The sequence below is a fragment of the Eptesicus fuscus genome, chromosome 7, assembly GCF_027574615.1.
Source record: "Eptesicus fuscus isolate TK198812 chromosome 7, DD_ASM_mEF_20220401, whole genome shotgun sequence".
NCBI classification, from domain to species: Eukaryota; Metazoa; Chordata; class Mammalia; order Chiroptera; family Vespertilionidae; genus Eptesicus; species Eptesicus fuscus.
This window is the reverse complement of record NC_072479.1, coordinates 53398561-53412327: the sequence shown is the minus strand read 5'-3', so window position 1 is coordinate 53412327 and position 13767 is coordinate 53398561. Positions and strand designations below refer to the sequence as shown.

The 13767-nt window shown below is 43.5% G+C and overlaps 1 protein-coding gene across 6 annotated transcripts in view; it reads left to right on the top strand.

Annotated features, from left to right (window-relative positions):
- RBMS2 (RNA binding motif single stranded interacting protein 2) overlaps window positions 1-13767 on the top strand; it is a 50329-nt gene that overhangs the window by 14668 nt on the left and 21894 nt on the right. For 5 of the 6 annotated variants that reach the window (XM_054718957.1, XM_054718956.1, XM_054718955.1 and 2 more), the window contains one exon: window positions 10202-10368. In XM_054718957.1, the coding sequence (XP_054574932.1) occupies window positions 10226-10368 (143 nt within the window). In that variant the 5' untranslated portion in view covers window positions 10202-10225. Of the gene's footprint in view, window positions 1-5282; window positions 5314-10201; window positions 10369-13767 lie in introns of those variants that run through there. The other variant, XM_054718958.1, reaches the window with a different exon arrangement.

Genomic DNA, 13767 nt, shown 5'->3' with positions numbered 1-13767 from the left:
TTTTCCACTCCTTGCCAACACTTATCTTCAGTATTTTATAGTAGCTATTCTAATGGATGTAAGATGGTATCTCGTAGTTTTGATTTGCATGTCTCCAATGATTAGTGATGTTGAGCATCTTTTCATGTACTTGTTGGCAGTTTGTATATCTTATTTTGAGAAATGTCTTTTTAAGTCCTTTGCCCATTTTTTAATGACTTGTTAAGTTGTTATTCTTTATCTATTGTGAATATTAACTTCTTAGCGGATATGTGACTTGCGAATATTTTTTCATTCTGCTCTTTACTCATGCTTGTGTTCTTTGAAGTATAGTTTTAATTTTGATATAGTTTAATTTATCATTTTTTTCCTTCTGTTGCCTATGTTTTTGGTGTCATATCTAAGAAATTGTCAAATCCAGTTTCATGAAGCTTTCCCCCTATGTTTTCTTTCAAGAGTTTTCTAGTTTTAGCTTTTATGTTTAGGTCTTTGGTCCATTTTGGCTTAATTTTTGTATACAGTGTAAGGTAAGGGTCCAACTTCATTATTTTTAATTCTTATTTTTTATTTTATTGATTTTAGAGAGAAGAAAAGAGAGAGAGAATCATTGATTTGTTGTTCCACTTATTTATGCATTCATTGGTTGATTATTTATTGTATGTACTCTGACCGGGGATTGAACCCAAAACCTTGGCATATTGGGACAATGCTCTAACCAACTGAGCTTCCTGGCCAGGGCCCGACTTCATTCTTTTGCAGGTGGATATACAGTTTTCCCAATTCCATTTGTTGAAAAGACTTTTCCCCCATCAAATGGGGAAATAAATAATTCATAAGCTTTTAATAACATGCTGTCCTAAGTAACATGCTAAAAATCACACCCTCCTGCTCCATCCCGCCTGAGACATGAATCATCCCATTGTCCAGCGTATCCAGTCACTTAGTAGGCTTCTTGGTTAGGAGATTGACTGATATGGTATTGCAGTGTTGTGTTTAAGTAACCCATATTTTACTCAATAATGGCCGAAAAGTACAAAAACAGTGATACTGGCAGTTTGAATATGCCAAAGAGAAATTGTAAAATGCTTCCTTGTAGTAAAAACATGAAAGTTATCAACTTAATAAGAAAAATTTTAAAAATTGTATGCTGAAGTTGCTAAGATCTATAGTAAGAATGAATCTTCTGTCTGTGAAATTGTGAAGAAGGAAAAATAAATTTATGCTGGTTTTGCTATTGCACCTCAAACTGCAAAAGTCACAGCCATAGTGCATGTTAAGTGCTTAATTAAATTTATGGGTGGAAGACCCACACAGAAAACATGTTCTGATTGATGGGCCCGTGTTGTGCCAAGAAGCACTGAGCCTGTATGAAGACTTCAGGAGGGGAGCCCCTGAAGTGAGTGACGTTAAGCCACCTAATGAAAGGAATGGTTACACAGATTTAGGAATAGGTTTGGCCTGAAATACATAAAAATTATTAGAGAGAGAGAGAGAGAGGGAGGGAGGGAGGCCACATTCACGTAACTTTTATTGCAGCATATTGCTATAATTATTCTATTTTATTGGTAATTGTTGTTAATCTCTTACTGTGCCTAATTTATAAATTAAACTTTATTACAGGTATGTATATACGGAAAAAAGCATAGTATATATCGGGTTTGGTAGTATCCATGGCTTTAGGTATCCATGGGCATCTTGGAACATATCTCCCACAGATAAGGGGGGACTTCTATATTTTCTATTTTTTAATCTTTTACTTTCTGGGGTATTTATCTTCTGTTTACCTCCTACTCCTTCTATGGGTATTTTAAAAATATCTGCTATCATATTTTTAATGTCCAAGAACTTTTGTCTCTGTAAGTTCCTTTTGTTTAAAAAACTTTTTTTTTTTGCTTCATTAATGAAATATATTTGTTTAAAATTTTTGAGACTTTTGCCAAAACCAGTTTGGCTCAGTGGATAGAGCGTCGGCCTGCGGACTGAAAGGTCCCAGGTTCGATTCCGGTCAAGGGCATGTACCTTGGTTACGGGCACATCCCCAGTAGGGGGTGTGCAGGAGGCAGCTGGTCAATGTTTCTCTCTCATCTATGTTTCTAGCTCTCTATCCCTCTTCCTTCCTCTCTGTAAAAAATCAATAAAATATATTTAATAAAAATAAAATAAAATTTTTGAGACTTTTCATTATTATTGAGTTTTTTTCCTTCTATTTTACCTCTTTTTCTTTTGAGTTTCTTTGCGGGGGCGGCGGGGGGGTGGGGGTTCTGTTTGTTTTGGTCATTGACTCCAAAGGTTTTCCCTAAGTGTCTCATGCTCTCTGGCTGTTTCAGTGGGAGGTATTGACCAGAGGGAAGCCCTGCTGGGATGGGAAAACCTCACTAGAGGTGACCAAGCTGTTGCATGGGGACAGACCTGGAAGAAGTCATGTACAGAGCTTTCCTATTGGGCTGACTGGGCTGGTCAGTTTTCCCAGAGAGAAACCCTCCAGTCCCCTAGGAGCGGTGGGGTTGGGGGCATGGCTGTGGGTGTTTTCAGTTCAGTACTTGTCGCCCTCAGCTGTGCGTAGTGGCTATAAGCCCAGCGTTCCTCGGTGCAGCCTCCGCAGAGTAAACGGGTTGCCTTCTGGAGAGGAGGTAGAAGTAGGGCAGTGGTAGCCTGACTGCGTGGCTAACACGCCAGTCTTTTTAGGTACTTGGTGCCTCTAATTTCTTTCTCTTTCCCCCTAGTATAAAATTATTAAATGTTTTTGTTTGTTGGTTTTTAAAGGATTTTAAAAATCTTTATTGTTGAAAGTATTACATATGTCCCCTTTTCCCCCCATTGACCCCTTCTATACCACTTCCATTACCACCACCACCCCCGGCCTTTATCACCCTATTGTCTGTGTCCGTGGGTTATGCATATCCTATATAATAAAGAGCTAATATGCAAATGGTTGTCACGCCCTCACACTATAACACCATAACAGCTCAGACACTCAACACTTGTGAGAGAGGAATGGTAACCAGCCAGGCTGTGGCCCGGGAGAGAAACAAGCCACCCGCCCCACAGTCCCAGGCACCAGCGCCTGCAGCTGCGGCCCGGTCAAAGCCGACTTGGGTCCTGAGTGCCTGCAGCCAGCCAGAGGGAGGGAAGCCCAGGTCCCAGGTGCCTGCAACCGGCCGGAGGAGGGAATCCTGGGTCCCAGGTGCATGGCAAGGAAGAGGTGATTAGGGATGATCAGACCAACAGGGGGGCAGTTAGGGGCAATCAGGCAGGCAGAGGTGGTTAGGGGCGATCAGGCAGGCAGGCAGATGGGGTTAGGGGTGATCAGGCAGGCAGGCAGGCGAGTGGTTAGGAGCCAGTGGTCCCGGATTGTGAGAGGCAGTCAGACATCCCCCGAGGGGTTCTGGATTGGAGAGGGTTCAGGCCAAGCTGAGGGACACAACCCTCATGCATGAATTTCATGCACTGGGCCTCTAGTATACATATAAGATCTTAGATTTATCTCTCCTCTCCCTCCCGCCTTTCCTCTAAGATTTGACAGTCTGTTTCATGCTTCTATGTCTCTGGATCTATTTTGTTCAACAGTTTATTTTGTTCATTAGAGTCCACATATGAGTGAGATCATGTGATTCTTGTCTTTCTCTGACTGGCTTATTTTGCTTAGCATAACCCTCTCCAGGTCCATCCAAGTTGTTGCAAATGGCAGAATTTACTTCTTCTTCTTCTTTTTTTTTAAATATATTTTATTGATTTTTACAGAGAGGAAGAGAGAGGGATAGTTAGAAACGTCGATGAGAGAGAAACATGGATCAGGTGCCTCCTGCACACCCCCTACTGGGGATGTGCCCGCAACCAAGGTACATGCCCTTGACCGGAATCGAACCTGGGACCCTTCAGTCCTCAGGCTGAGGCTCTATCCACTGAGCCAAACTGGTTAGGGCTTTTCTTTCTTTTTTAAAAAAAATTTTTTTATTGATTTCAGAGAAGAAGGGAGAGGGAGACAGAAACATCCATGATGAGAAAGAATTATTGATTGGCTGCTTCCTGCACACACACCGTCCCGCCTACTGGGGATCGAGCCCACAACCTGGATATGTGCTCTTGGCAGGAATCAAACCCAGGACCCTTCAGTCCCCAGGCCGACGCTCTATCCACTGAGCCAAACCAGCTAGGGCTTTACTTTTTTTTTAATGTCTGAATAATATCATATATATATATATATCACATTTTCTTTACCTATTTATCCATTGATGTGGGCACTTAGGTTGTTTCCATGTCTTAGTTGTTGTGGCTAATACTGCAATGAACATGGGAGTACAGATACCACTTAAGACAGTGATTTCATCTCCTTAGGATATATACCCAGAAGTGGGATTGCTGGAACTGATGAAGTTATATTTTTAATTTTTTGAGGAAGCTCATACTGTTTTAATTTTTTTTATTTTTGTGGGTGTGGATGTGTGTTTGTGGGTGTGTAGGTCCAGACTGTTTTTAATTCTACATTCCCACCAATAGTGCTTCAGGACTCCCTTTTCTTCACATGTGTGCCAGCATTTGTTATTTCTTGTTTTTGTTTTTTAAAATAAGTCATTCTTACAGGGGCTGGGGATCAAACCTGCAACCCAGGTACATGCCCTTGACTGGGACTCGAACCTGCGATGCATTGTTGTGTGGGCTGATGCTCTAGCCACTGAGAACAACAGTCTGGGCACAAAGGAAAGGTTTCTGACAGAAATTAAAGGTGCTGCGTCAGTGAACACATGAGTGATAAGACAGAGAAGCAGCCTTCTTGCTCATATGGAGAAAGTTGTGGTCTGGATAGAAGATCAAGCCAGCCACAGCACTCTTAAGCCAAAGCCGACTCCTGAGCAAGGCCCTCGCTTTCTTCAATACCATGAGGCTAAGAGAGGTGGAAGCTGCAGGCGGAAAGTTTGAAGATAGAAGTTGGTTTATGAGATTTAAGGAAAGTAGCCGTCTCCGTACATAACAGTGCCAGGCGCAGCTCTGGCCGATGTGGCTCAGTTGGTTGAGTGTCTCAGGCACCGAGAAGAGAAGTCTCCAGTTTGATTCCAGGTCAGGGTCCATGCCCAGGCTGGGGTCTCCATTCCCAATAGGGGCGGGGCGTACAGGAGGCAGCCAATCAATGATGTTCCTCTCTCATGATGTTTTTCTCTCTCCCTTTCCCTTCCTCTCTCTCCACAATCAATAAACACACACACACACACACACACACACACACACACACACACACACACACACACATAATTTTAAAAGTACAAGGTGCAGCAGCAAGTGCTGATGTAGAAACTGCAGCAAGTTATCCAGAAGATCCAGCTGAGATAATTAATAAAGGTATCTACACTAAACAACGGATTTTCAATGTAGACTAAACAGCCTTGAATTGGAAGAAGATGCCATTTAGGACTTTCATAGCTACTAATGCCTGGTTTCAAAGCTTCAAAGGGCAGGCTGACTCTCTTATTAGGGACTAATGTAGCTGGTGATTTTAAATTGAAGCCAATGATCATTTACCATTCCCCAAATCCTAGAGCCCTTAAGTAGATTTACGCTAAATCTATTCTGCCTGTACCTTGTCATGGAACAATCAAGTCTGGATGACAGTATATCTGTTTACAACATGGCTTATTAAATATTTTAAGCCCACTATTGAGAGCTACTGCTCAGAAAAAAAGATTCCTTTCAAAATATTACTGTTCATTGACAATGCACCTGGACACCCAAGAGCTCTGAGGAGATGTACAAGGAGATTAATGTTGTATTCATGGAACACAACATTCATTCTGTCAGCCCATGAGTCAAGGAGTAATTTTGATTTTCAAGTCTTATTATTTAAGAAACAAATTTCAGCCCTGGCCAGTGTGGCTCAGTTGGTTAAGTATCATCCCATGCACTGAAAGGTTGCCAGTTTGATTCCGTCAGGGCACATGCCCAGGTTGCGGTTTTGGTCTGGGTCCGGGGGGTGGGTACAGGAGGCAACCAATAGATGTTTCTCTCTCTCTCCCTCTCCCTTCCTCTCTAAAAAAAAAAAAAAAAATCTATTGAAAAAGAAACACATTTCCTAAGTCTATAGCTGCCATTGTTAGTGATTCCTCTGATGGATCTGGGCAACGTAAATTGAAAACCTTCTGGAAAGGACTCACCATTTTGTATGCCATTAAGAACATTGTGATTTATGGGAAGAGTCAAAATATCAACATTAACAGGAGTTCGGAAGAAGTTGATTCCAGCACTCGTGATGACTTTGAGGGGTTCAGGACTTCAGTGGAGGAAGTAACTGCAGGGATGGTGGGAAAAGAAAGAGAGCCAGAAAATTAGTAGAGCCAGAAGATCTGACTGAATTGCTGCAATCTCATGATAAAACAAACGAGGAGTTACTTCTTACGGATGAGCAAAGAAAGTGGTATTTTGAGATGGAATCTACTCCTGGTGAAGATGCTGGGAAGATTGTTGAAATGACAACAAAGGATTTAGAATATTACATAATCTCAGTCGATAATGCAGTGGCAGGGTTTGAGAGGATTGACCCCAATTTTGAAAGAACTTCTGTGGTTAATATACTATCAAACAGCATCACATGCTATAGAGAAATCATTTGTGAAAGGAAGTCAGTCAATGTGGTGAACTTCATTGTTGCCTTATTTTAAGAAATTGGCATGCCTCCCGCAGCCTTCAGCAGCCACCACCCTGATCAGTCAGCAGCCATCAACACGGAGGCAAAACCCTCCACCAGCAAAAAGGTTATGTCTCGCTAAGGGCTCAGATGAAGCTTAGCATTTTTTAGCAATAAAGTATTTTCTCATTAAGATACATACGGTACATTTTTTAGACATAATGCTATGCACACTTAATAAACGAGGGTATAATGAAAACATAACTTTTATATGCACTAGGAAACCAAAAAATGTGTGCGACTTGCTTTATTGCAATACTCACTTCATTGTGGTGGTCTAGAACCGAAGGAACCTGCAGTATCTCCAAGGTATGCCTGTCCTGATAAAGGTGGGGAATACCTGCTTTAACATGTTAGCCTGAGTAAAGATTTAAAGGAATGTTTTTATGGATTTTTTAACATATGCTTTTATTGATTTTTAGAGAGAGAGGAAGGGGGAGGAGAGAGAGAGAAACATCAATGAGAGAGAAACATCAACATCGGCCCGCTGCCTCCTGCACCTCCCCAGCCGGGGACAGAGCCCGCAGCCCACAGCCCCGGGCATGCGCCCTGACTGGGAATCGGACCAGCGACCTCTTGTCCATGGGTCGATGCTCAACTGCTGAGCCACACCAGTGGGCAAGACTTTAATTTTGACGTTTGCTAAAGGTCAGAGGCATGAAATATAAAAGGCATCTTTTACATTAATTGATATTCTTTGTGGGAAGAGTTCCCTCTTTGATATTTATGGTTCTGTTTTCTTCTGTTACTAATCCAATTCCTCACTACCACCACCACCAAAACAAGAGAGAAAAAGAGAGAGAGAGAGAGAGAGAGAGAGAGAGAGAGAGAGAGAGAGAGAGAGAAAAACCTGGAGATGAAACTAGCATTTTAAAGTAATTCCTAATAGATTTATTTTATGAAATGCTTTAAGCCAGTGGAGAACTGGAATATTCGTGTGATGTAGTAAAATGCACTATATTATAGGTAATTATGCAGATTTAGTTTTATGTAAACATAGAGCATAAGGATCTAAAATATGCCATGAACGAATGGGTCCATGTTCCAGCCAGCCTGGTATTTCCTCTCTAATAGAAGTACCTAAAAATGGCCGAAACCGGTTTGGCTCAGTGGATAGAGAGTCGGTCTGCGGACTGAAAGGTTCCAGGTTCGATTACGGTCAAAGGCATGTACATTGGTTGTGGGCACATCCCCGGTGGGGGGGTGTGCAGGAGGCAGCTGGTCGATGTTTCTCTCTCATCGATGTTTCTAACTCTCTATCCCTCTCCCTTCCTCTCTGTAAAAAAATAAAAAAATAAATAAAATATATTAAAATAAAAAAAAAGAAGAACCTAAAAATGTTTAGCGCAGTCTGGTACCGTCTTATATCAGTAGTGAAAGATGAGAGGTGTTTCACCCCCATCCTAGATTGCTTGACCATAATGTATCCGTTATTCATTTATTTAAACTTTTAAAACTCGTAAATACCTTAGACTTGACTGAACCCGTAGTATCATTATAAAAATTTCATTTTTTACTACCCAACATGGTAATTAGTATTTTATTTTACTTTATTTGTCCAAATTTACAATAGTTTTCAAGCTCTTGCATGTATTTTGCAGTTCTTATTCTACAGTTTTATGAATAATCTTGTTCATAAAAATGGTCAACTTATTTTTACCTTCATGATTTGACAAGTTTTTATTATTTCCTCTTTATCATTTTTTAATGGAACCTCGATTTTATTAGTCTTGTCTAAATGATAGTTTACTTAAGAGGCATACATTGTGTTCTCTAGCATCTGTGTAATAAAAACATCTCACTATAACAAAGTACCTTTTTTCAAACCTTTAACAAGCTTATTTTGACCCTCATTATTCCTGAGAGGTAAGACAATTATGTATTTATTTATTCTATGGCAGACAGGAATTCCTTTAGTATTTTTTAAACTCTCCTATCAAGTTCATTGCCATTAAAGTTTGAAATCATTCTTTCTTTCTTTTTTTGCATATATATATATATATATATATATATATATATATATATATATACTAGAGGCCTGGTATATATATATATATATATATATATATATATATATATATACTAGAGGCCTGGTGCACAAAATTCGTGCAAGGGGGTGTGTGTCCCTCAGCCCAGCCTGCACCCTCTCCAATCTGGGACCCCTCGAGGGATGTCTGACTGCCCGTTTAGGCCCGATCCCAGTAGGATTGGGCTTAAACGGGCAGTCAGACATCCCTCTCACAATCGGACATCCCTCTCACAATCCAGGACTGCTGGCTCCCAACTGCTCGCCTGCCTGCCTTCCTGATTGCCCCTAACCACTTCTGCCTGCCAGCCTGATCACCCCCTAACCACTCTCCTGCCAGCCTGATTGATGCCTAACTTCCCTCCCCTGCCAGCCTGATTGCCCCCAACTGCCCTCCTCTGCCAGCCTGATCACCCCCTAACTGCCCTCCCCTGCAGGCTTGATCACTCCCAACTGCCCTCCCTTGCTGGCCTTGTCCCTCCCAACTGCCCTCCACCTGCTGGCCATCTTGTGGGGGCAGCCATCTTGTGTCCACATGGGGGCAGCCATCTTGTGTGTTGGCATGATGGTCAATTTGCATATTACTATTTTATTAGCTAGGATAGAGGCCTGGTGCATGGGTGGGGACCAGCTGGTTTGCCCTGAAAGGTGTCCCAGATCGGGGTGGGGGTTCCCTTGGGGTGTGGGGCGGCCTGGGTGAGGGGCCTGTGGTGGTTTGCAGGCCAACCACGCCCCCCGGCGACCCAAGCGGAGGCCCTGGTATCTGGGATTTATTTATCTTCTATAATTGAAACTTTGTAGCCTGGAGCAGAGGCCAGGGCTGGCCAGGAAGCTTGGCTTCCTCCATTGCGGTGGCAACCCATGCCTCCTGCTTGCTTCAGCTCTGTGGCCGCTGCCATTTTTGTTGGGATTTATTTATCTTCTATAATTGAAACTTTGTAGCCTTGAGCAGAGGCCAGGGCCAGCCAGGAAGTTTGGCTTCCTCCATCACCGGGGAAACCCAAGCCTCCTGCTCGTTCTGTGGCCACAGCCATCTTGGTTGGGTTAATTTGCATACTCACTCCTGATTGGCTTGTGGGCGTGGCTTGTGGGCATAGCAGAGGTACGGTCAATTTGCATGTTTCTTTTTTATTAGTGTAGATATATATATGTATACATATATATATATATATATATATATATATATACACACACACGTGTGTGTGTGTGTGTGTGTGTGTGTGTGTGTGTGTGTGTGTATTGATTAAGGAAAGGGAGAGAGAGAAAGAAACATCAATGATGAGACAGAATCATCGATCGACTGCCTCTTGCATGCCCCCTACTGGGGATCGAGCCCGAAACCCAGGCATGTGCCCTTGACCAGAATGGAACCCAGGATCCTTCAGTCTGCAGGCCGACGCTCTATCCACTGAACCAAACCAGCTAGGGCGAAATCATTCTTTCCAAGGTGCCAAGATCTTCCTCACTCTCTAACATCTACATGTATAATCCTTTTGACCTTGTGTCCTTATGTCTCCTCGCAGCCATATGTGTCGTTGTCTCAGCAGATGGCACCACCTAGTCCAAGCAACAGTACACCTAACAGCAGCAGTGGAAGCAATGGAAATGACCAACTGAGCAAAACCAACCTCTACATCCGGGGTTTGCAACCAGGCACTACTGACCAGGACCTTGTCAAGTTGTGTCAGTCGTAAGTTGGGGTATGTGTGGGTAGGCTTCCAGGGACAGTATGGATTTGGTGATACTGGCTTGTTGCCACTCTTATCCTGAAATACAATATTATTTTGCTTCTACTCCATAGTCACAAGGTTTCTCAGCAGCCCCTCTGAAAGAAATCCTACCTGCTACTAATACATAAAACCTTTGTGTTTCTCTGAAGAAAGCCAGGATAAGGCTGGCCTTTAAAGCCTAGTGTATGACTTTGTTTCTAGCAAGTATCTAGAATTAATAGTCTTGGTGGAAAGATTCCTATCCTTACACCTTGAATAGAAATATTCAGTATCTCCAAAGGTATTGATTAGAAGGCAGTGAGGGATATAAGAAAGTGGGACTAGTCAATTGAATTATAAGCTTCAAAGAGTTTCTGCTGCTAGAGATATACCCAGTGAACCGGAGAAGCCCTCAAAGCAGTGGATGAAGAAGAGGGTGGAGAAAGAGGCAGTCACTTTGCATCTTCCCTGTAAAGACACTGGGGGTTCTTCGGAGCAGACTGAGTCATAAGGCGGAGATAACTGTTATGGAATTAGCCTCGTTAAGAATCCTGGGGAAATTGCAAGTGTGCAGAAATGCCGGTTCATTTCCTTTAGGCAGAAAAGTGTATGTTTCAAATAATATGGAGGAAAAGTCTGGGGATGGAATGGGAACATTAATGGGGAGAAGGAAAGCGGAATTTTGGTAAGTGGATGGTAGGAGAAAAATCGGAACCTTCGATTATGTAAACTTACCATTTTTAAAAACTTCGTTTTGAAGTATAACAAGTGCACGGAAAAACGCACGAACCGTAAGTGTATTTACAACAGTGACTTTTCACAAGCTGAACACACCCTTGTTACCGAAACAGAACACTGCCACCTCTTCCCACGCCCGCCTCTCCGTTTCTATCTCTTTCCCACCCAAAGGTATCACTTCAATACGAACAGTGCTGCTCTGAGCTTTACGTGCCCTTTGGTGCACGTGTGTACGCCTTTATGCTGTGTCTCTACCTACGAGTAAAAGTGCGTTTGTTCAGCTTCTGTTGATGTTGCTGAACCGCTGTCTGAAGTGGCTGCAGTAACTCAGACTCCCACAACCGTGCACGTGAGCTCCAGGGCTCCCCGTGCTAGAGGCAGCACATTCTGCCTGCGGAATACCGCTGTGTGAGGCATCACATGTGCTCTGTGCACCCCTTACTCCTCTGGTGTGGTTTGCGAATCACGTGGATGTTTTTGTTAGCGCCAGACCACACAAATTCAACCTCTAAAGGCTAGAGGTATGTATAAAACGGGTTCCTTTCACTCAGCTTACCTTGCTAGAAAGGTATTTCAATGGCACTTAGTCTAGGACTAGTAATGTTTTGGGGGAATGCAAATTGGCAGGAATGTTGGCTTATGAGGGAAAAGACTATCTTATCAGTCTAGTTCCTTCATTCTGCACCTCGTGTTTCTTGTCCTAGATATTTTGTGCTACAAAAATCTCCTCACTCCACACGACAGAGGAAAAGCTCAGTTCAACTTCCCCATACGTGCTTTTAGACATGCATCTCGCCCTTTCCAGCAGTTGCCCTACCTTCTGCCGTGTCTGAAGGGATGAGAATAGTCAGGGTCAGTATGTAGGGTGGAAGTGAGGAGTCCGGAAGGGCACTATGGGGAAGGGGCAACGAGGCAGGGAAAGCATGGGTGCTGGGTGAGCGATGAGGAAAGGGAGGCTGAGAAGAGCAGGTGGACGCTGTGAGCTGGGAGTTACACCTTTCTGGGAAGGGTGCTTCCTCTGCGTAGGACGTCCTGCCTTTGTCCCAGTTGGTCTCCCTCCGGGTTGCAGGGGAAGTGGCTGGATCCTAAGCCCTGGTGGGCGGGAAGGAGCGGCGGCGTGGAGTCTGGGACTGGAGCTCGCAGTTCTCTCGGAGGCTCCGTCTGAGGAGGAAGCAGGAGCGGCTCAGCGGCTGCCAGCTGCCTGGAAATTCTGAGCTCAGTCTCAGGCTGCTCAGACCACAGCAAGCTCCACCCTGGGGCCTCCATAGGGATCGCAGCATGCGTGTCCTCTGGCCTAGTCTCATGCAGCTCTTCCTTTGCCTAAATTTGGGAAAGAATCCAAGTATGTAGCCCTGAAGAGCTAGGATCACCCCTCCCACCCCCCATTTTAATGTGTTCTTTTCCCGGCCTCCAGGGCATTGCTTAGCTTATTCTTTCTAACCCGTTGGTTCCAAGAAGCGCCACCAAAACAGTCAGTGAGAGGTCGCCAAGGAGCGAAACAAATACACCAACCATCCTGCGAGCTTTCGGGATGAGCAGAGCGGTAGGAAAAATGCTTCTTTGGGATATTGGTCTTACATTCAGTCCCTGCTAAGCGTTTTTAGTTAAATCTTGTACTTACAACTTTGTCAGTGCTATCTGTTCTCTCTTGGATATTTTCACCCGCCTGGAGCGGAACGGAGAGACTTTTCTCCAGTGGAACACTTCTCATCTAATCCCCGACGTGGGACACCCCGCTCTGCTGCCAAAGCATGCTCTTTCAAAATGTTGAAAACATGACCGTCATGCAAATATAGGTGGACACATGCCAAAGATTTATTCCAGTCGTTGGTGAGGGAACCAGCAGGACGGTAAAATGAGTTCAAAAAGCATTTGAGGGACGGAGTATTTACAGGTACTGAAAAAAAGAATGTTGGAATAAGATTGCTGGGCTACATACAAAATGGGTTCATATCCCAGAGAACCATATAACAGTGACCTTTGGGACTTCCTTTCCTACTGGACGGGAACTATTTGCATTTCTACTGGATAAACATCAACAGTTAGTATGTGTCCTCACTAAGCCTGGGCCCCAATCAGCAGTAAATAGTAAATGAAACAACTCGCTAGATAATGAAATATACCTTGAGTGGGCCTTTTATTGTATTTTATTTTTTTAAATATATATTTTTATTGATTTCAGAGAGGAAGGGAGAGGGAGAGAGATAGAAACATCAGTGATGAGAGAGAATCATGGATCGGCTGCTTCCTGCACGACCCTCCACTGGAAAGTGAGCCCACAAAACTGGGCATGTGCCCTGACTGGGAATCAACCTTGTGATCTCCTGGTTCTTAGGTTGATGCTCAACCACTGAGCCATGGCGGCTGGGCTTGAGCGGGGCCTTTTAGACAATATTCCAGGAGGATGTTGAAAGGATATGCAATCATCATTTTGCCTTGTCATCAAGTTTTGGATAATTTTCTTTCCTTTTTTTTTTTTGTTAATCCTCACCTGAGGATATTTTTCTATTGATTTTTAGAAAGAATGGAAAAGAAAGAAAGAGACAGACAGACAGACAGACAGAGAAACATCAATGTGAGAGAGACACATCGATTGGTTGCCTTTGCACACACCCCTAGCAGGGCTGGGGAACGAGCCTGCA